Source organism: Eulemur rufifrons, chromosome 8, assembly GCF_041146395.1.
Source record: "Eulemur rufifrons isolate Redbay chromosome 8, OSU_ERuf_1, whole genome shotgun sequence".
Lineage (NCBI taxonomy): Eukaryota > Metazoa > Chordata > Mammalia > Primates > Lemuridae > Eulemur > Eulemur rufifrons.
In genome coordinates this window covers 54,458,149-54,484,482 of record NC_090990.1, presented here as the reverse complement: position 1 = coordinate 54,484,482, position 26,334 = coordinate 54,458,149, and the positions used below count along the sequence as shown (strand labels likewise).

The window sequence follows — 26,334 nt, the reverse complement described above, 5'->3', positions numbered from 1 at the left end:
AGGAGAGTAATAATAGCAACAGTACCTTGGAGGATCTCTGTGATAAAACGAGAAAATGCTTGTGAAAATACATCATATATGGTGAAAATACATAAAATATTTGCTTACTAAAAGATGTTACGAGGCAATTATGCCTACTTTTGCTGGATGGGTATATTTCAAAGGCAAAGTTTCCATATGGATGAAGGCCTTTTGTAACATCTAAATACAGTTTCTAGTTGTAATTGTATGAAAATGGTTGGAGGCTTAGTAAGGGAATGTGTCTCTCCCCTGTCTCCACTCACTCCTCTAGGCTGGCAGCAGGTGATTTCACTACCTCAGATATGCAATGGCTGCCACCTGCCTTTAGTCATTTTTGCCCTAGCTGGATTTTTGGGTGAAGGAGGCAGGATTAGCTAAGGGGTGGTACTTGGGACTTCTTTGTCTTTGAATTTTACCATACGAATTTTTTGTTTCCCTGTGTCTATTCCCTTAACATCTCCAGACACTGTCTATTCATTTTGTAATTTCAGCGACGGACCGGGGATAGGACAGCTTGGCCTTTTCATGGTCGGTCTAGAGTCCCGAAGTAGGAAGGCAAAAAGTTTACATTCAGCTATGCGAAGGAGTGTGGCTTGCGTAGATTGCTTAAGGGCAGGTGATTTACACTTTGCCAGAATTTAAAAAAGGGCTTCAGGAAAAGGATCCTGTCCCCGTATGAGCGTCTGTGGATGGAAGAGGAGGGCGATTGCTTAGATCCTCGTCGGCAGGTTGTCTTGGGTCGGAAAGCCCAGTGAGACGTTTTAGCTGCTCGCTGCCCACGGACACTCCTCTGGCGGAAAACTGGAAGAGGCGCAGAGCTGGGCATGGAGGCGAGCGGGCGCCCGTCTGGCTAGGACCAGGGGCGTTTCGAGAGGAGTCCGCCTGGGAGTTTTCCCAGCCCAGAAGGTCTTGGGAGCCGGCAGGCAGCAACCAAGAGAGGCGATCAGTAGCTTTTCCATTCTCCTCCCACCTCGCTTCTGCCCACACCCACGGGCGCCCCGCCCCTCGGCCTTATAGTGGGGGCCAGGCACCTCGGCGCGCATAGGAGCCAGACGCTTCCCGGAGCTGGCCGCGCGGCCGCCTCCGTCGCCTGTGAGCACTGGCGCCGCCGCGGCAGCGGCGCGAGTAGCGGAGTGAGGCGGCGGCTGCGCCCCGCACCATGGAAGGCAGCCCGCCCCCAGCCAGGGTCATCACCAACCTCCGCCGCTGCCCGCGCCGCATCTGCCAGCTCCCATTGCGGCTCTCTGGGCGCCGTCCCCTCCTCACCTCTAAGCCAACATGAAGGACACCCGGGGCGACGGCGGGGGCGCCCCCTTCTGCATCCACCTCAACTACTCCTACCCGGGCATGTGGGCGCCCGAGCGGTCCGCCGAGGCGGGGGGCAACCTCACGCGCCCTCCAAGGCTGGGCGAGGCTTGCGGGTCGGTGTCCGTGGCTTTTCCCATCACCATGCTGATCACCGGCTTCGTGGGCAACGCGCTGGCCATGCTGCTCGTGTCGCGGAGCTACCGGCGCCGGGAGAGCAAGCGCAAGAAGTCTTTCCTGCTGTGCATCGGCTGGCTAGCGCTCACCGACCTGGTGGGGCAGCTGCTCACCAGCCCGGTGGTCATCGTCGTGTACTTGTCCAAGCAGCGTTGGGAGCAGCTCGACCCGTCGGGGCGGCTCTGTACCTTCTTCGGTCTGACCATGACTGTTTTTGGGCTTTCCTCACTCTTCATCGCCAGCGCCATGGCCGTCGAGCGGGCGCTGGCCATCCGTGCGCCGCACTGGTACGCGAGCCACATGAAGACGCGCGCCACCCGCGTTGTGCTTCTCGGCGTGTGGCTGGCGGTGCTCGCCTTCGCCCTGTTGCCGGTACTGGGCGTGGGCCAGTACACCATCCAGTGGCCCGGGACGTGGTGCTTCATCAGCACCGGGCGAGGGGGCAATGGGACTGGCTCTCCGCACAACTGGGGCAACCTTTTCTTCGCCTCCACCTTTTCCTTCCTGGGGCTCTTGGCGCTGGCCGTCACCTTTGCCTGCAACCTGGCTACCATTAAGGCCCTGATGTCCCGCTGCCGGGCCAAGGCCACGGCGTCTCAGTCCAGTGCCCAGTGGGGCAGGATCACGACGGAGACAGCGATTCAGCTCATGGGGATCATGTGCGTGCTGTCGGTCTGCTGGTCACCACTACTGGTAGGTAGTTCCAGGACGTGGGGAGGTCAGGGTGAGCGTGCGAGCGAGCGAGCGAGAAATGGAGGCTTCTCGAGGTGGCAGCACCTGCGAGTTTGTGTTTGCAACTGCAGCGTGTTGGGGAGTCCTCTCCTCCCCTGCCGTCTTGGTTGTGGCTTCGGAGTTGAGCTCCTCAACTTACTCGCTGGGTGCCTTCAGAGTGCTAGGCTTCGAATTAGGCTCTGGTTATGCACACGTGGAGATCACAGGGCTGCTCACATTCTAATTGGGGAGGGGAGAGGGTACCCAGGTATCATTTCAGTGCATGTCCAGAGTTGGAGGTTTGTCCTGGGTGTCTTAGGAGCAGAATGGTGATGACAACTGTAGCCTGATATTGTGGGTTTTTTCTTTATTTCTAACATCTCTCTCAACGTTAAGGGGATTTTCAGTCTGCAAAAGTACCCTAGCTGCAACAGGCACGGCCCTCTTGCAGCTTCTCAGACGCTGAACGCTCTGCCTGCGCCTTCTAGGTTCACTCTGGACTGGCGGCGGGAGAGTGAAAGATGCATCTTGCCGCAGCAGCCAGCCTCGCCCCTGGGAATGGTGGGACCTGGCAGCCCAGTGCCTCCCTCTGACCAACATTTTCTTGTCCTTGTGGCAATCAATCGGGGCTGGGTCACGGCCAATCCTGGAATAGGAGTAGGGATTTCTCCACTTCCTAGCCCCTCCATACCAGCGCCCTGCAGAGGAGCAAGTGATGTTTCCACATGCTCTTTGTCTAACACATACTGTCTTACATGGTATTTTTGAGGTTTTCGTCTGTGTTAATTTTAGCTAGAAATTTGTATGGGTGAGTGTTGTTTACTAATTCCTGAAGGATGAATGCTTATTTAGGCCCCTGGGAGCCTAGCTTAACAGATGTTGCAGAAAGAGCGACATGTTCACTGTCACAAAGTTATAACCGGTTGTATATTGGACCTGGAAATTTGTGATACAGTTGTGGAAAACTTCTGAAACACGTGGGGCACAGTTTTCAGAACCCACCCACGTGGATTTTTCTTTTTTTAATTGTGGTAAAATATATAACATAAAATTTACTATTTTAACCATTAGTATGTTTACAGTTCATTAACTGTACAGTGCATTAACTACATTGACATTGTTGTGCACCATATATAGTTTGAAATCCTTGTATTTTAAAATAGAAATGTAGTTGCTTTCTCCCTCTCATTCTCCCCAGCACTTGACAAGCAGATATTTGAGGATACCTGTGTTTAACTGGTGTGGTACATTTGGAGTAGAAACCTTGGCTCCAAATCAGTGACATGTGGGGACAAGAAGTTATGTTGGGACCTAACTGCCCCGGAGTCACCATATGGTCATAGTTATGCATTCCAGGGGCTGGAACTCAGGCTGATGTCATCACTCTGGCTTATCAAAACCAGCACCAATTTTAGACATACAGTGTTTGCTTCTTAGGAATGGGGTGTGTAAGTGGTCAAACAGGAGAGGAAAAAAAAAGACTTCTAAATAATAAACACTCTTCTAATGTGTGGTAATTAACATAACTTTAAAGGCACAGTGTCTGTATTTTTCACAACTGTCATTTGTGTCCCACAACTTTGAGTTTGCTGTATCACATGATTTATATACTAGAAAAAATGCAGTTAAACCATATGAATAAAATACTTGCCCACACAGCTAATCATACTTAAAATTTTTTGTTTGTTTTGTTTTTAAGTCAAAGAGGAACTATGTAGTGTGTTTTTACTTAGAAACTTTAATTCTAAACCATGAGTATGGTGGCCTCAGAAAGAATATGGATCAATCTTGAAAATTTCATATTAATATGGCCAAACTCACTGTCTTAAGAAAGACTAAATTTGAAACTAGTCTTACTTGATTTCAATTAATATCTTCATTCAGATAATATTTATTGATTTTTTGCATTTTATCAGACACCATTAATTCAGTTATCATAGAAACATTAAACTTAAATTTAACATGTGATCACATCAAAGAGGAGAAATTCATGGTTTCAAAATAGATACTTTTTAAAGAAATGGTTCCATCTTCTATTTTGTGCACCATTGAAATTAAATCTCCAAATATCTTCAGAAAGATCTGTACAGAACAAAGTTGGAGTTATTTCAAGGAAAAGAAAGTCGTAAAACTGCTTTCTTAATAGGTTAGGGAATTATAAAAATGAAAACAGTAGAACTTAGTGAATTGAAATTTCAGCCTATTAGTGTTAAAATGAGATTTAAATTTTTTTTCTAACTATGGGTAAAATATAGGTTTCCTATTAGCTTTTATTGAGTTGGGTATAGGATAATAATCCAATTTTTCAAACCTCTTGTTTCAAAGGACCCAGAGTATATCTTATCTTGACTATCATGACCATAAAAATATTCAATTGTTACTGCTGGAAAACTTAGAGCAGAGATACCTTAATAAGAAAACATCCCAACTGCTACAAGTTACCACTGCATAAATACTTAAACAGAGGCTTAGGTATGGTGTAAGCAGAAGCTTTTTTCTTTTTCTTTTTCCCAGAAACTTTGCAAAATACAATATGAGATGTGAAATTAAATGAGACTACAGTGGGAAACAATGTCACCATGATAGACAACTACAGTTCATAGTCACTGTTTTTGCCATTCTGTTGGAATCAGCCAGTGGACTCAACAATAATGTTCGACTTATTATTGTTTTACTTTTTATGAGCCATGCTCACCAGAGTCCAGTGATTTGACATGATAGCTAAATTGCCAGAAGCAGACATAACCTTAGGGTTTTATTCAAAGGAAGCCGTGATAACATTTTTTGTAGTTTTATAACCTGGCACTATGAAACAGGTAGAATGTGGCTTTTACTGTAGCTATCTAAAAATAGTAAACATAAAGCTAACTGTCAACATCATGAAAAGTGAGGCATGAGGAACAAATAGTTTCTCATCATTAGCCTTGGAACTAGATAAAAGCAACCTTAGAAATTTTTGCCTTTAATCTTGAATCAGCAAATTCCCCACTCAGTATCCACAAATATAAACAGAGATGCTTCACTTCAAGAAGATATTTCACAATGTAGTTGTGATTTTTTTAAAATAAGGAATCACTGATATATTTTGACGAGTGAAATTTGCCTTTGATATGTCCCATGTGGTAGCTGTGTGTGATAGATTATTTTACAGAAATAATATTGTTTTACCCTATATACAAATATTATTCAATTGTTAATCTTCTCTGCCTATACATTTCTGGCATTTTCAAGATGTTGCTTCAGAGAAAGTGATCATGCATGTGAATCCACATTGTAGGAAAAATCTTCTATAATTGGTTTTTATAAGAGTTGAGATTATTCAGATTTCTTTACATTTTTTACTTTACCACAATATATTTTAGATACTGTGGAAGGGATAGTAAGTACATGTATTAAAACTAATCAGTTAATTATAATCTGTTAAGAGAAGCAGAATTTCCACATGTGTGAGTGAAACAATTAAAGAACAATGATACAAGAGAGGATGTAATTAGTCTTGGCTCTCAGAAGAAAGTGAACTTGAATTTACCAGAGTAGACTTCCAGGAAGAGGAGAGTTGGCATAACTTGACCTCATGGCTGAGGGTTAGCATGCTCAAAACCTGCCAGATGAGAACAGGGGGTGCATGTTGGAACAATGGGAGTCATGGTTTGAAAATATTTAGACAGTTTCAAGGAAACAGATTTGGGTAGTTAGTCCCTGAATGACAGGATGAGTACTCACTCCTTTGCCAATAGGCAATAGAACCTCTGTTGTGGGTTTTTGAACAGGGATGAGAGTTTATTGGCAGGGTTGTAGTGTGTGGATAGATTTGGGCTGGAAAATGAGGCTCTGAGATCAGTTATACTTGCATTTGCAGGTCGGTTGGGGCCTTAGGATAGAGAGAGTGAGAAGAGATGAGTCAGAAGGAAAAGTAAGAGAGAACTGATGCTATTGAAAGTGGTCAATTTCAGTAGTGATTGATTCAACAAGCATTTATTTTTTGAGTGTCTACTATGTCCTCATTTATTGAGTGTCTACTATGTCCCTTGCACTGTGGTAAATGTTTTCATATACATTATCTCACTTAATTGCATCCTGTAGATCTATTATCTACATTATTCAGATAAAGAACTTGAGTGTAAAGAATATTAGAACTGGATTTCTAATACAGGATATCTTGAGTTTTCCTTTTATTGTTTGTTTGTTTGTTGTTGTTGTTGTTGTTGTTGTTTTTAGCTTAGATAGAAGCCAGGAATTCTAGTCCTAACAGCAGCACTGGACAAGTTATATATCCTCTCATCTGTAAAGCACAGAGATAAGACTAATAAATATCTAAGGTCTTTTTCCATTTATGGTATTCTCAAGTTTTCTTATTTGGGAGAATCATGGTTCAATGAACCAAAATGGGTGATTTGGAAAGGAGACTGTTTGGCAAATGTTATGGAAGGATGGTTCCCCTTGAGTGACTGGGGCTTTTGGACATGGAACATATGGAGTGACAGTGGATTATCTAAATGATATATCCAGAAGCCAATATAACTTGAAGATTAATGAGATAAATCAGGGCTAAAAAATGTAGATTTTTTTTTATTTTAGTTTATCAGAGAGAGCCAAGAATTAAACACTTCTTAAGCCATCATCTTTGAAGAAATTCAGATGGTCTGGAATTGTAGCATAATTGTGACTCATTGGCCTTTCTCCTTTGAAAAAGTTGTGAAGGTCAACGACTCAATTATAAAAGTTTCCATAGGTTCAGTTTTCTGGGAATAACACTCAGGAATATGCACTACAAGCATTTGTGACAGACTGATTCATCTGGGGGTGCTGCATGGTGGTAGGTGAGGGATACTGGGAGCTACGTTTCAGTTTTCAGCTCTAGCCTTGCATTGCAGGGAAGCAGTGCTGGGAAGTCCTCCCTAAAACTCCTTACATTTGTATAACATTTTAATAACCCACCAGTGTTCCACATTTGTCTCATTCATGCCTCACAGCTCTAAGATCTACAAATGTAACATGTCAAATTCTGGCTCCCCCACTTTCCTCAATTCCTTATTGTAGAGATAAGAAGCAAGTTTGTATTTCAACTCCTGCCATCTGTGCTTCTTGAGGATTATTAGACAATCTCTCAAGTCCCTCTTTTTGCTAGAAAATGCCAACTTTCAAGAAGAAAAATGGTAACCCAAAAGGAGCCTAATTTTTCATGGGGTTCCCCTTATATCTTGTCCCCTAGGTGTATGGTAACATTTTATAATAAACATAGTTTAGACAATCCCTGACTTAACAATCTTTCAACTGTACCATGGTGTGTAAGTGATAGACATTCAGTAGAAACTGCACCGAATTTTGAATTTTTATCCTTTCCTGGGCTGGCAATATGCAATACGATACTCTGTGCAATGCTGGGCAGTGGCAGCCACCAGCAGCTCCCAGTCAGCCACGCGATCTTGAGGGTCAACAACCTGTACGCTACAGTGAACAGTGTCACCACCAGGTGATTTTGCCAAACTATAGGCTAATGTAAGTGTTCTGAGCACTTTTAAGCTAGGCTAGCCTAAACTCTGATCTTCAGTAGGTTAGGGGCATTCGATGCATCTTTGACTTACAATATTTTCATCTTTGATTTTGTTGGGATGTAACCCCCGTCATAAGTCGAGGAGTCTCTGTATGTCATTCTTAGAAAAGATGGTTGAACAGTGTGATTTCTTTAATGAGAGGGATATATACACATGTGCTGGAAGTAACACTACAGAGTGGAAATTCTCTGTGACTTCATGCAGACTGCCCTTTTTACTCAGAACACTTCTCTCTCCTGTTTTCAACTTTCTACTTCACCCCAGAGCCATTCAACAATATCTGCTGAGCAGTCACCCCTCTTGGATTGGCTAAGATCTTAGTTAGAAATCACTTCTTAGAGAAGCTTTCCTTGACTTTCTCTGGGCCTGGGGGCCCTGGCCCTTGGGTCCCATGGTACACTGCATTTCCCTGTTATAGTCTAAGTCACACTTCACTGGACATACTGGTTAATTGTTCTATTAGCTCTCCTGAGTCCAGTAGGACAGTGTCTGTCTTGCACATTCTTTTCCTGGGAACAGTCATAATTGCCTGCCAAGGTCTGCCCAATGCATGCTATTGACTAAATACCTAAGCACCAAAATCAGAAGACAGGGAGGGTCTGGTTCCACTTGCACAAGCAATTATTTTGTGACCTTAGACAATGCACTTGATATCTTTGTGAACTATCTTCTTTGTGTGTGTGTGTAAGATAGAAACAAAAACACCTACCCTTCCCATTTCACAGGATTGTAACAAAACCCAATAAGATTAATACATGTGAAAATAATTGGAAGGTGTACAGTGCTATGAAAATGCTTTATTACTGAGTCCTTTTAGCAAGCTAGGAATATTTATTCCATATTAGGACTACCACTATGATGTTTTACTGGACAATAATGTTGACTTCTTGTGTCCAGATAGATCTTTCCCCCAGGAAACTGGAGCAAAGAGGCAAGTAGTGTTTCACAGCTTGATTAGTTATAGTTCATTGGGGGAAAAATGTGGTAGAGAATGTAACTTCCAAAAAAAAAGAAGAAGAAGAAGAAGAAAGAAAAATGGTAAACCACCTGTGTATAAATTTTTACAAGGTATTGTAATTCATCCCTCCTCCCCTCCCTCTGCTGCCGTCTCTCCTCTGCATTCTCTCAGCCATGGAATCCATTCCCATTTGCAGCTGCCAGTTAGCTCTTTAAATCCAAAACACACTGGATCCCATCTCCCCGTTCCCTTAAACCTGGAGGAGTAGCCACTACATTGTGTCTTGAAGACCTCTGTCGCAGATCTGGAATGCTCGTCCACTCCCTGGCTCTCAGTAGGGGAGGACTCCCCGTCTGCAGTGAGCTGTGCCCCTCCCCACCTAACAGTCCTTCCTCTGTGTGGGAGTTGAACATGGACCTAGCCTGCCCCACATACTCTCGTGGGAGCTCTTTCCAGTCAGGGTCCTCTTCCTGCTGTTCTCTATGTGCACAAACCTGTCCTCAACTAAAATGTTGTGTGGAATTAACTGTGCATCTAGCTGTTGCCCTAAGCCAAGTCATTTTGCAACAGTTCGGAATAGAATTTACACTAACTTTAAGTTAACCAGGGTGTGAGAATCATAGAGTTGTAAACTGCCTCACACAGTTTGACAAGGTCCTGACAACACATTCATCTTATTTGCAGCCCACAAATAGCACAAATTGTTATCTTCCCATCCAGTGGCTCTCCTAGATGTTCTCTGGGACAATGTTCTCAAAGAGGACATTGCAGTGACTGATCTGGGTGCTTATTCAAAATCTATATATTATTTTAGCAGCACTGATTCTATGATAGGTATCTGGAGGTTCATAAATCTAAAAATAAAAAGCAGTGTCAGAAATGAAAGAAGAGGCTTGATTATTCACATCCTAATTCTGTTAGGAAAAAAGAAAATTGCTAATTTAGGTAAAAGTCATGTAAATAAAACCTATACCAAATAGCATTACTATTTAAAAAATCTTGGTAATACAAAAACAAAAGGTCACATTGGAGCTGGAAGCCTATTCATTTCAGGCAATAATTGATCAAAAACATTAAGTGTAATTAAAAATATATACTTTTCACTAATTCTTTGGTATGTCCTGAAAGTAGATTTGATTTGTCTTTTTGTCTCTTTTTCTAAATACATAATAAATGTCATTTCCTATGGTTGAGAACATGCTGCTGTTGTGATTCATAAAAATTTGGAAAAAGGAGTATGTTGTTAATGTTGAAAATGAGGACAGAGAGATTGTAAAAGATAAGATTCTGGGGAATTCACAAGACAGTAAAGTGGAGCTGTAATTGCTGTCTTGATGTATGAAGTTTCCCTGGTAACTTCTTGCTGCTAACCACTGTGTTTGGGTCAGAGCTTCTGGCAGATCACACAGGTCGCATTTACCCAAACAGAAGAGCAGCTCACAGCCAGCTCCTCAGCCCGGGAGTGCCACTCAGTGGTTAGGTGACCCTGCCCCATGAGCACATCTCTCTGTTTCAGGAGAAGCACACAAGAAAGTTATTGAATAAGCAGGTGAGGGCCACAGAGTGAATAAGTTACTGGGTGGCAAGAGACCTGAGTCTGGTCTTGGCTTTGCCCCGTGATGGAAGTCACTTTATCTTGCTGGTTTTCCTTTTTCTCATCAGTAAGATAAAATGATTACCAACTCTAACCTTTCTTTCAGTTCTGACTTCCTGTGGCTCTAAATAGATAAAACGACCCCTAGCAGATAACTAGTCATTCCGAGACAAAGACATAACCAGCCTGGTGGGTCTGCTATGGTGGCTCTGACTGCCACACAGTGCCACTGCTGCAGATTGGCCTCGTGTGGGCAGAAGGGCAGTGCTGGCCCACGGCTGCCAGGATGCCCCTGATGGAACATGCCCCTGCCCAAGCTGTAGTGGGTCTGTGGTTGGACTCCATCATTAGGGAGCACATTAATTCACACCCATGACTCCTGCCTTAATGCCTGTCTAATTACCCAGAGCAGCACCACTGTGCTAGGCTAAGTGTGTGGACTCAGGTTGCTGCTGGCCTTGGGCCACACGCTTGGGTTTCCTCTTGGGTTCTTAGGCTCTGGGTTGTACTCAGATCACCCCCTGACAAATTTGCCTTTCTCTTTCAATAAATTTTTTTTTAAGCCTTTCATGGCTTTTTTCTTCTAGTGAATGTGGCCAAAGCCACCCTGCTCCAAGTTTCTTGGCTTCAAATCTTGGGATAAGAGGCTAGGTTTCTTGGTCTCTTTTTTCCCAGAAGGCTTTGGGCCCCCTAAGCAGCATCTACCTCTCCTCAAGTGACCAACAGTCTATACCCAGGAGTACTGTGTAGATTTTCCTTTGTTATACCACTACGTAAACTTAATCATTCTACGTGTACCAAAATAAGTAATTCTTCTGCAATATCCATTCCCATGTGATTTTCTCTGCCCATTTGGCCAGAGAAGTGGAGGTGGCTGCTGACGTCCCTTTTATACATCAAAACAATGGGCACGCCATTAAGGCAAGAGAAGGGTGCTTTGGGAGAGTGTCAGAGAGGACCCCTTCTCAATGCATCATTGGGGGTTGGGGGAGTTAGGGAGGGCATCTCTGAAAAAATGTCGTTTACGATGAATCTTTAAAGATGAGACTTTGAAGAAGAAAGAGGGCATCAATGTAGGAACAAACTGGGAGCACTGGAGGAAGTGGAAGGACACAGGGATGAATTAGAGTCAGTAAAAGGGAGAGCACCTTCAAGGCCAGGCTAGGGAGGTAGGTAGGCAGGGCCAGATAAGGCAGACTCTTGTCATTTGTTTGAGAGTTTACATTTTTAGCATAAATACAATGGAAAGCAACTAGAAACTTTGGGTAAGAGGGTGATTTGATCTGCTTTGTGTTTTAAGAAGATGACTCAAGGTTGCCTTATGGATCAGATGGGTGGGGCATCAGAGCCCTTCAGTACTGAGGACAGATAGAGATGTAGAGACATTAACAAAAAGAGAAATTTTTTTCTCTTTAATGTTGCTTTAAAAGAGGGGAGGGAAGTAGCTTGGCATAGAATTAGTGGGGGAGGGGAGATAGCAGCGGGTCTGAGCAGGGGCACCCAGGAAAACATTGAACCAGGTGTGTTGGGAAGAGTAAACAAATCTGTTTCTGTTGGGAAGGTCGAGAAATGTTATGAGTCAAATCGGGATTGAAGGGTGAGGGAGGGAGAAGCACATTGGTAGATCGCCTTCAGATTAGGAATAAGAAATTATATTTCATCTTGGGCAAGTGGTATTGGTTTTCAATACTTCTCCATATTTGTAAAATAAGAGAGTTCACATTATAAAGTGTATGAATTCACAGAGGTCGTTTAGTAAAACAGCTCATCTAATGTCTGATACCTTTCTAGAATATTCTTGGTAAAATAGTTCAAGCTTTGTCTGCACACCTTTACTTATAGGAAATTTGTTGCTTCTCAAGGGACATGAAGAATTTTCTTAGAGCCAAGCATTGTGCCAGGCTCTTTCTCACCCATACTTTTTAAAATTTCTTACAACGACCCTACAAGGTAGGTGTTATTATCTTCAATTTACAGGTAATGAAAAAATGAAAGCTGAAAGAAGTTGAGTGATTAGTCAAAGGTAGCAGAGCTATAAAGTGAACAAGCCGGGATTCAAAGGCCAGGCTCATGCTGGGGGTGGTAACTGGAAGCTTGTATGTAGTCCCAGCTACTCAGGAGGCTGAGGTGGGAGGATCCCTTGAGCCCAGGAGTTTGTTCCAGGCTTCAGCAAAGATATGGACGCACTACTGCACTCCAGCTTGGGCAACACTCTCTAAAAAATGAAATTAAAACAAACAAACCAAAAAAGAAAACAAAGGCCAGGGAGTGGGGAAGCTGCAGCCTCAGGGACACATGTGGCCTTCTGGATCCTTGAATGCAGCCTTTTGACTGAATCCAAATTTTACAGAAGAAATCCCTTTAGGGGATTTGTTCTGTGAAGTTTGGATTTGGTTGAGAGGCCAAATTGTTTATATTGAACAATACTAAATTTATTTTTATTTTATTATTATTTGGTCATGAAGAGGCCACATTTATTTTATTGACAACTCAATCTCTGCGTACATACTGTATTGCACAACTTATAAGTAGATCCACAATTATATTAACCATGCAAACTCACGAGCATTCACATAAAACTATTGCTGTGGGTTTTGGTGCATTTTGTGCCAGGTACTTTAGTAAATATGACAAACAAAGGAAATCAGCTACTTTTAATTGATGAGAATCAGCTTTCTAAAAAGCATATATGTCATCTCATAAAATTCTTAATATGTCAAACCCAGAAAAATAAATAACTAGATGACAAAAGGAACACTTTAAAAGAAAATCTGGTGATAAAAATGTTAAATTAAAATAGTAGGTTTAAAAATTTTAGCAGTTGGGTTTAAGAACTAGAAAGTACACACATATTGGGAATTTTTGAGAAGAGACCTCCATATTCTGTTTCACAGTCACTACTCTATTCCAAAAGAATAATTCGGGGTTACGACAATGTCTTCCCTGGTATAAGACATTATTTCATAATTTGAAAGAAACAAGATGGTAATTCATATATATGGGTTTTAAAATAAGATTCTTCCCAGTCCAAATAAAATAAGATAAAACAAATATGATCTCCACCAAATTACAAAGAAATTCTATCAAAATGTTGACCAGATAAGGAATCCAGATGTGGGCACATCAGAACAATTCTAAATTTACTCAAAGACATCTTTTATTTTTAAATTTGTGTGATAACAATCTGCATCAGATACTGAGGAATTTTATTGCATTTATGAGTGGGAAAATAACACGAGAGTACCTTGACAATGGCAGAGGCAGGAGCCATGATTTATTAATTTATTTACTAGACATTTATTGAATATCGTTTGTGTGTGAGGTATTGCTACAGCCTGATGTAGCTCTTGTTTTCAGGGAATGTGTTGTCTACCAAACGATTCCCTGGAGAAACTTGAGTTTGATTTTAAAAAGCTGTGTTATTTTCCATTGTCAATTTTCTATAAAGGAACAAAGATGAGAGGTGTTTAGAATTCATTTGTCCATTCATGCATTCAACGTTTGTTTATTGAGTACATACTATGTGTCAGGCACAGTTTTAGGTGCTGGAAATATAGCAGGCAATTAGACCGGTTTCATGCTCTCAGGGGACTTGCATTCCAGTGGAAGGAGAGAGGGAATAAACAAACTAGAAATCAGATTGTGATAAATGCCGTTAAGCATATAAAGCAGTGTGATGTGATAGAGGGAGCTCGGGGAACTTTTGTAGAATAGATTGTCAGGGAAAAATGCCTCCAGGGGGTAACATTCCAACTGAGACCTGAATGAAAGGAAAGAAACAGGAATGAACGATCTACAGGAAGGGCATTCTAGGAGAGGGAACAGCAAAGGCTCCCATCTGGTATTTTCAAGGGGTAGGAGGAGGCTAGTGTTGCGGAAGTGAAATGAAAGGGCGGGAGGGTGGCGCTGTAAACTGAGGTCAGAGAGGGTGTGGGGGACCAGATGGTGTAAGGCTATGCCAAGGAGTTTGACTGCTATGTTGTGAGAACCATGGGAAGATCTGAAGCAGGGGATGGCATTATTGGGTTTATGTTTTCAAAAGACCCCCTGGCACCTGTGTGGAGACTGCATTGCAGAAAGACAAGGGTGGGAGCAGGGACACCAGTTAGAAGGCTGTTGAAGTCATCCAGGTGAGAGATGATGACAGCTGGGATTGGAGGCGAGAAGTGGAAATATTCACAAAGTGTTTTGGTGACAAGAGTTTACCAGACATTCTGAAATGTCTCTAATCCCTGTCCTGTGACTCTGACAAGAAACAGGACCCTCTCTTCCTCTCTGGACGTTTGGTTGTACGGTGGCCAGCTGTCCACAAATGGCTTTCCACTTGGCTCCCCAAGAAGCAAGTGACTAGCACAAGCTTATGTAGCTAGAAATGGGTGGAGTCAGGATGTAAGTTCTGTCTAATAGGTGCTATTTCTTTTTCCTGAGACATGAATTGGAACAGTCACACAGACACACAGAAGTTAGCAAAGTTTGCTTATAAAATAATAGAATGTCATAAGAATCATGATCCCCCGAAGAAGATCCAGACCAAGCTGATTTCCAGGCAAGGTCCCAGAAGAAATTTTTTATTGTGTTTGTTCTTACTAAACTGGCTCCTTTTATTGTTTGCCTCCTCTTCTCCTAAACGGGGACCCATTCTTGAATTAATATTCCCTACATTTAAAATCGGGATTCTTTGGCTGCAAATGACTGAAACCTAGTCTCCAGGGGGAAAAATAAGGTGGAGGGAGTTGCCTGATTTGCATAAATTTCAGGGGTGTCAAGAGTGGAGGTGGCCTTAGAGAAGACTGAAGCCAGAACTGTCTCTGTGTCTCTAACTTTGGCTCCTCATCATGTGTCAGAGTCCCCCAGTCAGACTCTGCTTCTGATGAACCAACGTAAGATGTAACTTTGCAGCAACTTGGCTAGGCCATGTGTTCTTTTCTCAAAGCTTCAAGTTGATAGGTTTATATTTGCAGTCTGCACGTGAGGTTTTAATTTTGCTTTTATAGCCGTACAATATTTCATTGAATGCGTCATCTTGAAGCACCATTTGGACATCATAGATGTTTCTTTTATCTTTTCCATTATTGTTTTGTTTTGTGAATACAAGAAATAGCTATAGATAACAAAAAGTCTTAGTACCCTGCTTCATTTTAAAAGACTAGTTTGAGTTTTGCTAAGTTTACTATTAAAAGATTCAAGCTCAGAGAATTGTTAAGAGTATAATGAGAGGTGTCTGTATAAGGCTATAAAATCTCACAAATACTCCGTAAGCACCCTAGTGAGGTGACTAGAGAAGAAAAAAAAAGTTCTTCCTTGATTTTTCCATAAAGGGTGAGTTGTAGTCTGGGTTTGATGTTAATCTGGCAACTGGCTTCTTTTTATAAATCAATAGCTGTGCTAATGGCCAACATGCTGGGTGGCAGACTTTTGAATTTATTTAATGGTAGTAATTTCTTTCAAGAATAGACTAAGGATTTGTCTGGCTCCAAAAGTAAATTTCTTAATATTGGCTTTTGTTCTATAAAAGACCTTAGGGAACATTTTGAAATTCTTTTCTCTAGCATCTATTTCTAATTAAATTATGTTATAGATCGATATCAGGAAGCCTGGAAATATCTTCTGACTTCAGAGCTCTAGCCTTCTCACTAGACTTGGTTCTGGGTTGCAAACAACAAACTCTGACTTCAAGCACAAAGGGTACAGTGGGGGGATACTGCAGGGCTCACAGAGCCCAAAGAATGCTGGCAGGCTGGGTTTGGAAGACAGACTGGACTCAGGACATTCTGCATGCTAAAAGTCAGGCCACACAGCAAAATCCTGCTGCAAAAGTACAGCCTCAAACTCCTGGGCTCAAGCTATCCTACTGCCTCAGCCTCCCAAGTAGCTGGGACTAAAAGGGTGGCCACCACACCAGGCTAATTTTTTCTATTTGTAGTAGAGACAGGATCTTGCTCTTGCTCAGGCTGATCTTGAACTTCTGGTGTCCACCAATCCTCTCGTCTCGGCCTCCAAGAGTGCTAGGATGTGTTATGCTCTTAAAATTCAAAGTTTTGGTGCAAGCTTAACTGCTCTAGCTTGGATTATTATTTACCCCTGGCTACCTCAAAGGGTTAACTGAAGGATTTGGTTTTGGAAGTGGGGGGTCACAGTGGGAAGTATGTGCTGGGATTTCTCTCCTACCAAGAATATAGAGTTCTATCTATATTGGTAGGATTTCTCTCCTACCAAGAACCAAGAGTTCTCTAAAACTAGAATATTAATAATAAAATGTGAGGCTTCATTGTACCCTCTAATCCATTCTTAGAAACATTATAACAGTGATGTATCTTTGTAGCTGTGTGGGCATGTTCGTGTGTGTGTGTGTGTGTGTGTGTGTGTGTTCCTGCCGTGTATCTACGGGGGAGATGAAGTGGTGGAGAGACTGGTGGAGAAGAAACTGAAGAGAGCCACAAAGAATCAAAAGACTTTGATTTACTGAATGCCTACTATGTGCAGGTCCCTACTCCAGAATTACCTTTTACATATATTAACTTAATCCTCTAATTTGTAAGATTGGAATTTTTTATTCCCATTTTTCATTTGCACATACTAAGACAAAAGATTATCCAAATTTCCTCATTCATAGTCCTGGTAATTGGTAGGTCCTAGGCTTTTTTACACTATAATGCTTTTTTCATATTGGTTCTCTCTTTTTTATTACTGTACAAAAACATTTTCAGATTATTTAATCAAAAATATTGTACAGGCTTGGTGTCTCAGCAGCCAGCCCATAATCTTAAAAAAAAAAAAAAAAAGAAAGAAAGAAAGAAAAATATTATAAAGAAAAGAACAGATTGAGAATAGTAAAAAAAAAAAAAAAAATCACAGAAACGGTCTGGATCAGATCATCATAGTGATTAAAGGTTTCCTATAGAATATCTGTTGATTCATTAACTGGCCTTCTTAACAGCTTGGATTTCTAAGGAACATATTCTGAAGATCCCTGTAGATGGTGACAAAAATTGTCTCTTGTCCAACAGGAATTTGTTAAAGGATTCCATTCACCATGATACCTGCAATTTAGGAGGTGTTTTCTGTAAAGGTGTGGCATCAATTTCTTTCAGTTCTCTGTGTCCTTCAGGCTTAGAATACTCCCATACGGTGGTGAAGTTTTACTAGGCAAAACATTTTTCAGCTAGTACATCTTACAAATATTATTCTTTTCGCTAAACTATTTATAAAACAAATAAAACTGTTTATTGAGTTCTCTTTGCTTAGTGGGAAAGTGTTTGACTACAGTCAAAATTAGAAAATTTGTTTTGACAGTTCTAAAACTTCCAGCATGATACAGTGCAATGGGGATTCTAGCAAACCTGCTTTCATCTTTTTTTCTTATAATTATAAGGAAGAGAAAGAGCCTTAGAGGACCTCAGTGTGACCACAGTGACTCTCTAACATGGAATTCGGGCAGGTTACTATCTGGCACCCTCTCACCCAGATTAAAAGGCTTCAAATTCCGGAGTTGGATTCGGCCACTGTTGCCACTTTGCCAACACTTTCCGTCCTTCTGCCGGCATTCTTACCTTCAGTCATAAAAACCAATTTGCAGTTCCTGTAATGATTCACAGTTTCACACTTGGAAGTATGAATTCTTTGTCTTTTAAATCTTTCTAAACCATCTGCTGGATATTTAAATTTTTATTTATTTATTTATTTTTGAGACAGGGTCTTGCTCTGTCACCCAGGCTATGGTGCAGTGGCATCGTCATAGCTCACTGTAGCCTCACACTTCTGGGTTCAAGTAATCTTCTCACCTCAGCCTCCGGAGTAGCGGTGACTACAGGTGTGTGCCACCATGTCTGGATTAATTTTTTATAGAGATAGGGGTCTCGCTACATTGCTCAGGCTGGTCTTGAACTCCTGTCCTCAAGCAATCCTCCACCTGGGCCTCCCAAAGTGCTGGGATTACTGGCATGAGCCACTGTTCTGGGCTGCATCTGCTGTTTTGAAAGGCAGTGCTTCTCTGAAACTGGAGATCGATTAAAATGCCCTCCTCTTTACTCCATAGTGCCCATGCATACCTTTATAAATTATGCACAGTTGTATTTATAATTATGACAATGAGCATGATTGGCCACAGTAGACAAATGCTTACTGTACAACTCAAGCACATTGCATTTCACAGATATAATCTCATTTTGTTCTGTCAACAACACTTAGATTAAAACCCTTTATGTCTTATGGCTTACCCATCCCAGCTGGGATTTCAAGATGCTCCCTGTCTCCATTTTCAGAAGAGGAAACTGGTTTTGAGATGTTATGTGACTTTCCCAGGGTCGCAAAGCTAACAAAAAAAGCAGAACTGGCCTTCAAATCCAGATTTGTTGGATTTTTATTGCCAAAGTAATTAACCATTAAATTTCATGGTCTCCCACTTGTTAAAATCTATTTATTTGTCCGATTCACTGGAAATTATAAACTGTTTAAGAGCAGAGATCTTGCCTTATTTGTCAATAAATCTTCCTGGCCCATAGCAGCCACTCAATTAATGATTGTGGAATGAAAGATGGGACGTTGTAATAAGGTGAAAAGAACACTGGATTTGGAATCAGAAAATCGAGGTACAAGTCCTGGCTTTAAGAATTTTACATATATTAGATGGTTTTTAATCTTCACCTCAATCTTGCAACACAGATGATATTAATCCCTGTTATTTTATTTTATTTTATTTTATTTTATTTTATTTTATTATTTGCTGGGTAAACAACTTACTTTAGTTCCACAGATGGCAAATGGTACTGAGTGAATCAAACCCAAATCTTTTTTATTCTAAAGCCACTAATCCAACTTGCAAAAAATGGGTACTATTAATAAAGTAAAATTTGTGAGCATTTAAATGAATATCATACCTTTTTCTTTATTCTTTACTTTTATTGTTTATACCTTGTTAGTAATAAACATTCTTAGGAAGATTAAAAAATATCTTTAGGACAGACAATGATGGGAGAGACAACCTTGTTTTTCCAATGGAAGAGAGAAGTTAATTAGAAGTAGCAGGTGGGAGCACTAGAAAACAACTGTTCTTATGTCTGGTGTCCAAAGAAGAAAAAACCGAAAAAGATGTTTGGGAAGGTGCCTTAGGGATAACCGTTAAACAATGAGGAATTTTAGCAGCAACAAAGAAACATAGTAAAAAATAACAAGGAAAAGGGAAAATATAATGCTTCAAAAGACGTTCAAGAGTTTCACTTTATTTATGTTAACCTCAATCATTATTAGAGATGGCATTTTATAATGTAGTGGTTTGGAATTAAAAAACATGACTGCAAGTTCACAGTTAGGGCAGCCTTCAGAGTTGGTTAATCCAAAAGTTCAGCATAGTCATCAGGGAACAAGGCTTGCCCCATCTCTCTTTTGCAGTACAATCTTGGCCTCATCCTATGGCTTGTACCCCGCAGGTGGTAGGATAAGTACTACTAGTACATCCTTCCTAGTTAAGCTCTGGCGGGAGAGAAAAGCTGGGTTTTCCTATGGCTCTCTCCTGAAAATGAGGAAACTTTTCCCCAGATGTCTTTAGGAGACTTCCTTTTGGATCTCACTGGCCAGTAAGGGGTTGCATGATCATTCCTGACCTAGGCACATTCCTGTAGCTAGGGATGGGATCAGCTCTGGAGCAGGTAAGCTCCAATGAAAATAGATACATTGATGAGAAGGGGAGATGGGAGAATGGGTGCTGGGTAGGCAACCAATAGTAGTCACCACAGTGATGATACCTGTTCAGTTTAATTAAGAGAATATATGTGAGAGGGCCTCAAAAAGCATTAAGCATTAAACCTGCACTGTCCAATGTTGCAGCCACTAATCACATGTGGTTATTAGGCAGTTGAAATGTGATTACTCCAAAATGGGATGCTGTAAGTGTAAAATGCACACCAGAGTTTAAAGATTAAGTACAAAAAAGGTAGAATGTAAATTATATCATTAATAATTTTTATACTGATTACATGTTGAAATAGTACTTCAAATATATTGGGTAAATTAAAATTTGACTTATTTCTTTTTACTTTTTTTAAATGTGGCTACTAGACAACTTAAAAGTATGCAGGGGGCTCACATTTCTGGCCTGAATTACATTTCTTTTGGATAGTGCAGCATTAGACCAATGATTTTCCACTTGCTTTTGGTGGGGAAACTATTTCAATAAATCTATTTAGAGAAACATAAAAATAGAGCTCTTCAGTTAAATGAGATGGGAAACTGGGTATTTCCAAGTCCCAATAGCATCTATTCACCAATCTCTGCAAATCCATTCTTGGAGATACCTACATCAAATGAAGGATTTAAAATGAATTCCTCAAAAGTGTTTTCCCTAAGATAGTAGTAGCAATAATTCTATAATTACTTAAGATCTTTCCTAAGAAGCTAAGAAGTGCAGTAAAAATTGCTTTCATTGAGCTCAACACATTAAGGAGAGAGGGAGCTAATGGATTCAGGTGTAGAGATCTGTTTATTTATTTATTTATTTATTTTACAGGAGTTTGTGATCTTCCCAGGAATTAGGCATTTGAGTTATGGTAAAAATAGATGTTTTTCTTCATGTTTGCTTCCTTCTTGTTCCTAGTATTTACTTCACTGTTGGACCAAATAGTATTAATCCAAATAAATTAATAGATGAGACAAAAGCAACCTAAGGGAGTAAACATGGAAGATGAATATGTTATCATTTTCCACTTTCCTGCCTTGCATATCATGTGAATTATATCTTTTTCAAACTTCTCTCAAACCTGGTATGAAATTGTGAGTGCTAACCATAATTTAAGTGAAGTTTTAAAATCTGATTTCATCAGAAAGGAAATCAGGATCAAGCAGGATCTTTTCAGAAGAGTGTTTCAGAAAATAAAGTTTACAATTAATAATGTAGATATCACATGGCACTTGGTGGTTTTCACCTGCCACCTATGTAATAAAGGAAAGGAAAGAGTGATTGTGAAGATGCATTACAATGCTGCTACATAAACCTTAATGGGAGATAAGGTTAAAAAGGGCCCCATGTTCCTCTTAGACGTAGCAAATTACCATTCTGTGGTATGTCCTAGCCACACTCTTCCTATTTTGAATTCATATACCTAGGAGGTGACAGTGAAGATATATTTTTATGTTTCCTTTTATTATACTTAAATCTCAATAATAATAAAAATAACAAAACAGCAATACTCACATAGTACTTATTATAAGTCAGAGATTATAAATATTACTTAGCCCCTATTTACAGTCAACAGGGCAAGAGTTAGCTGTAAAGAAAGCTGGTAAATTTGTTAGGAGTGTATTTTGTGTTTGGAAAAAGAAAATGAATTAATATAATGTTAGGAAGTTCCTGGTGCTAATATTGACTAGAAGCCTAACATTGGCAGGAAATTTTCTAAGTACTAAATTAAACTGGTATTGATATGTTACCTCTTAGACTCTGAGGGCTATTTTAAATATCTATATAACATAAGCAAGGGCTGAGTAATCATGCAATGCCAGATCCATAACTGGAGGGGCTTAAAATGTCACACAAGAGCATTGCTTTGTTGACATTAAGAACATTCTGTGATTTCCTAACCATGACAGGAAGCTCGGCCTTCAATGCCTTAAATTTTCTAAAGAGAGCTGTATTAGCTGTCTTTAAACCACACTTTTATTCCTTGGCTTTTGTGAAGGGGGAAATCTGCAACCAAACATTTCTGATGACTTTCTCTCCTTTTGGAGATACTAAATACCAACACTGAAGACACTGATTTTTATAACCCACTTACATCATAGGTATGCATAGTCCCTGACTTATAGTAAGTACTATGTATTAGTACCTGTTTTGTTATTATTGTTATTCAGATATTAAGTATGATATAAGATACAGTCTCATTTGTGGACAAGAATTCTGTAAGCAAGGACTGCTAGAATCATATGTAACACTTTTATAGCAATAAAAAGACTTTTGATACTATGTATTAAAAATTTGATAGTAAGTATCCTTATTAAAGACTGTGTTGATGTGCATAATGGTTTTTTTTTTGTTTTTTTCCCCTTGGGCTATATTTTTGAAAAAATGTTATTAAATAAGTAGTCAATAGAAATATTTCCTTTTTTATAGATTCAATATATTTTATTTTAAATGTTTGCTGCTGCTTTTGATTCTATAGCCCCAACTTACCAGCCTCAGGATTACTACTGCAGCTGTGATATGAACACCACAATATTCTACTTAAAATCCTGACTGATAAGATGTGCTTATGGTTCATTAGCAGATAGATTGAAATTGTCATCCTGGATAATTATAATAAAAGGAAGGGAAGGAAGGAGAGGAAGGAAGGAAAGAAAGAAGGGAGGAAGGGAGAGAGGAAGGGCCCAGAATCTTGAAAAGGGTTGAATATTGTAGATTTGTCCATTAGATGAAAACTCTAGAATCTGTTATCCCCAAATGGGGAGGATACACTGTCCCTTTGCTTTCTTCTATTCATTTGTTATTAATAATTCAAAACACATTTATTAATCTACTGGGCTTGGCCCTTGTGGTGATATACCTAAAAGGATAGAAGTGATCACTACTCTTGTAACAATTTTCATCCATCAGGAAAGACTGACAATTATAAACAAGCAACATTATAAAATGTTTAGGGATGATAGGGGAATTAGAATACTATGGGAGTCCAAGTAAAGACTATATTAAGACTTGCTTTTGTCAAGGAAATACCAGATAAATTGATGTTTCAAGTCCACACAAAAAATAAGTCAGAATTAGTCAAGTAAAGAAGAAGGGAATGAAAGTTTTAAGACCTAGGAGTCACATTTTGTAAATTTTCAAAAGCAAGAAAGGACTGGCCTTTTTAAGAATTGAAAGAAGTCCAAGATGATTGGAATATAGATGCAAGGGTAAAGAATGGGAACAGATTTTAGGCTAGAGAATGCAACAGGTACTAAGTGATGATGAGCCTTGAATTTAAGGGTTTGGACTTTATATTCAGGACAATGAGTATAAATGAAGAACTTTTCAAAGTGGAATAACACAATCAAATTTTCATTTTACAAGCATTCTTTGTGAGCAGCATCATGGAGGGGCCCAAAGTGGAGGCAAATAATCATGTAATAGACTATTCAGACAAGAAGTGATGGTGGCCTGGGTTTACCGTCAATTGTGAGTGGAAATGAGAGAAGTGATAAATTAAAAAAAAAAATAGGAGGTTAATTGGAGACTCGATGATTGACTTGATGTCAGAAATATGGCAAATGAGGTGGAATGAGGAGAGACAGAGACATAGAGAGACACACAGAAAGGAATCAAGGATAACTCCCAGGTTTCTGTTTCAGAAAACTGGATTCACTGAGATAGGCAAGATTACTGGAGAAGCACCTTTGAAGAAGATAGTGATTTCAATTTTGAATATGTTGAATTCAGTGTAAGACATCTAAGCAGAGCCATGCTATAGCAGCTAAATTGGTCAGTCTGGAGCTCAAAGAAGACGTATTGCCTGTAGCACACAGATGGGCTTTGAAGCCATTGGTATGGAAGAGCTCAGCCACTCAGTTTATGTACAGCAAGAACAGGAGGCTCCCTAAGATACAACTTGGAAACACTAACATATTCGCAGTGGGCTTAGAGAAACAGGAGCCCACCGAGAAGACTACAAAGGGACACCCACAGAGGTAGCAGGAAAATTAATAAGAAAATCAAAACAAATGGTGACCTGAATATTAGGGAAGAGAATGTTTCAACAGACAGCTGCGTTCAACTAGGTCTAATGTTACAGAGCAGTCAAGGTAAACGAGACCGTCCAGTGAATTCCTCACCCTTATTGGTGGCCTTGGGAAGAGCCCCTTTCTGGGGACTTGTGAGTACTGAGGTCAGACTGTGGCAGGCTTAGGAATAAATTTCAACGTAAGGAGTGTAGGCAACTCTTTTGAGAAGTTGTGCTGGAATGTCTGAAGCAGTGTATGTAGGTAGATGAGAACTCCACAGGTTTTATTTTCTCAAGGTGGCAAAAATTTGAACATGTTAAAATGGTAATGGGGAAAAGCCAAAAGTAGGTGTTAACTACAAAATAAGAAAGGGATAATTGAGAAAATAAAGTCTCTGAAATTCAGGATGGATAGGATCCAGGGCACAGATAGAGGGTTAGCCGTAGATAGAAGAAAGGATACTTCTTCCAGTCAAATAGGAGGAAAAGAGGAATGGATAGCTGCGGATGCTGGAGTTGGTGGTAAGAAGGTGAGAGGCCCCCTAAACAGATTCTATTTCTTTGAGAGAGAGAAAGAGAGAGGGAAAGAGGGAGAGAGAGAAATGACTAGAGAATGAGATAGGGTTGGGGATGATGAATTTAAGGAGAGCCTAATCTGCCCGTATCACCCAATGTCCATCCCAAGTAGAAGATGCATTTATTTTGGATGCACCTATGAGACGAAGTCTTCCCAAGGCATAGATTTAAAAGAGTGTCATTTCAACATCATGCAAAGTTAAATAAAAATTTATCATATCGGGTTAGAATCACAATCATTAGCTTGTATTGTGTACTGACTGTGGAGCAGGAAGGGATTCTTTTGCATGTCATGGCTTTCTTGTCCATGAATTCAATCACAGAGGCTGGTAATTAACACTAAATATCATATTCCCTTTAGTAAGCCATAATGAATTCAAATATTTTGATCAACTACAGAGTGTTTACCTATTCATTGTTAAATTATGCACACATTGACCACCTAAGAATTCAAGCTAATATGACCATATTATAGTTCTAGGATAGATTGTGACACTAAAATTTTACTGACAAATGAATAGATGATTGTTGACAGATAAGTCTTCAACTACTGTAAATTTAATACTTTTCTAAGTGTTAAATAACACTTAAATAACATGTTTATTGTGAAGAATTTGGAAAACAAAGAAAAATTAGAGAAGAAAATAGAAATTGTCCTAATTTTTACCCAGAGATAACTGCTTCTAGTAGTTATATATATACACACACACACAAAGTTACTTTTTAAAAATTGGATTATACTTACTATACAATAAACAATTTTCACTTTTCACATCCTGAGCATTTCTTCATGTTACTAAATATTCTTCGAAAACATGATTTTAAATGTTGGCATTGGAATGCATTATGGATAATACATTGGAATAAATTATGCATACAATGGCTATTCCATAATTTAAACAGTGCCCTATTGTCAGCCATTTAGGTTTTTCTAATTTTCTCTTTTTAAATTGAGGCGAATATCCCTGCACATAATCCACATCTCTTATTTTTTCCTTTAAGCTTTTAGCTACTTGTAATTTTCACTAATACTGTGGCTTTCTAAGTGGATGATAGTAAAATTGAACATTTTGGGTTTAAAGGAAACTATATTTTGGAAGGAAAAAACTCTTAAATCTAAACATTTTCAAGGATTAATATTCTTTGAACCTTGACAATGACATATTGTCTAGGCGTTCTTTTGACACCTGAGGTATGAGTTCAAAATAGAATACAGACAGCTCTTGTTACGTGTATATCACCAAACTAATCCATCACCTATAATCCAAGGAAGGAATACTTTTATAGAGTAGATTTTGCCTTTCCCTTTTTAGCCAGAATTTGAATACTTACTTGGTAAGTATTCTGTCACATTCTGTGACTGTTCAAATAGAAAGATAAATATTTATTTAGCCATAATATATGTATCAAGTGATATTGGGCCCAATCACACAGAATTTACAATTCATATCAATTGAGAAGAAAATTCTTATGTACAAATATTGTGGTAGGAGACTGCTCGTTCTTTATAATTTTGAGCTCCCCTATTCGGTGACTACTGAATAATGATTCTGCATTACCAAACATTTTTTAAAGTGCAAATTTGAAGTAGACTTTTTTTTTTTTTTTGAGACAGAGTCTCACTCTGTTGCCCAGGCTAGAGTGCTGTGGCATCAGCCTAGCTCACAGCAACCTCAAACTCCTGGGCTCAAGCGATCCTCCTGCCTCAGCCTCCCAAGTAGCTGGGACTACAGGCATGCGCCACCATGCCCGGCT

At 40.0% G+C, this 26,334-nt stretch overlaps 1 protein-coding gene across 2 annotated transcripts in view; it reads left to right on the top strand.

Moving 5' to 3' along the window:
* Positions 1–1,069: 1,069 nt before the first annotated feature.
* The window catches only part of PTGER3 (prostaglandin E receptor 3), a 192,256-nt gene continuing 166,991 nt past the window's right edge, over positions 1,070–26,334 (top strand). For both annotated transcript variants that reach the window (XM_069480145.1, XM_069480144.1), the window contains exon 1: positions 1,070–2,196. In XM_069480145.1, coding sequence (XP_069336246.1) covers positions 1,300–2,196 — 897 coding nt within the window. In that variant the 5' untranslated portion in view covers positions 1,070–1,299. The remainder of the gene's footprint in view (positions 2,197–26,334) is intronic.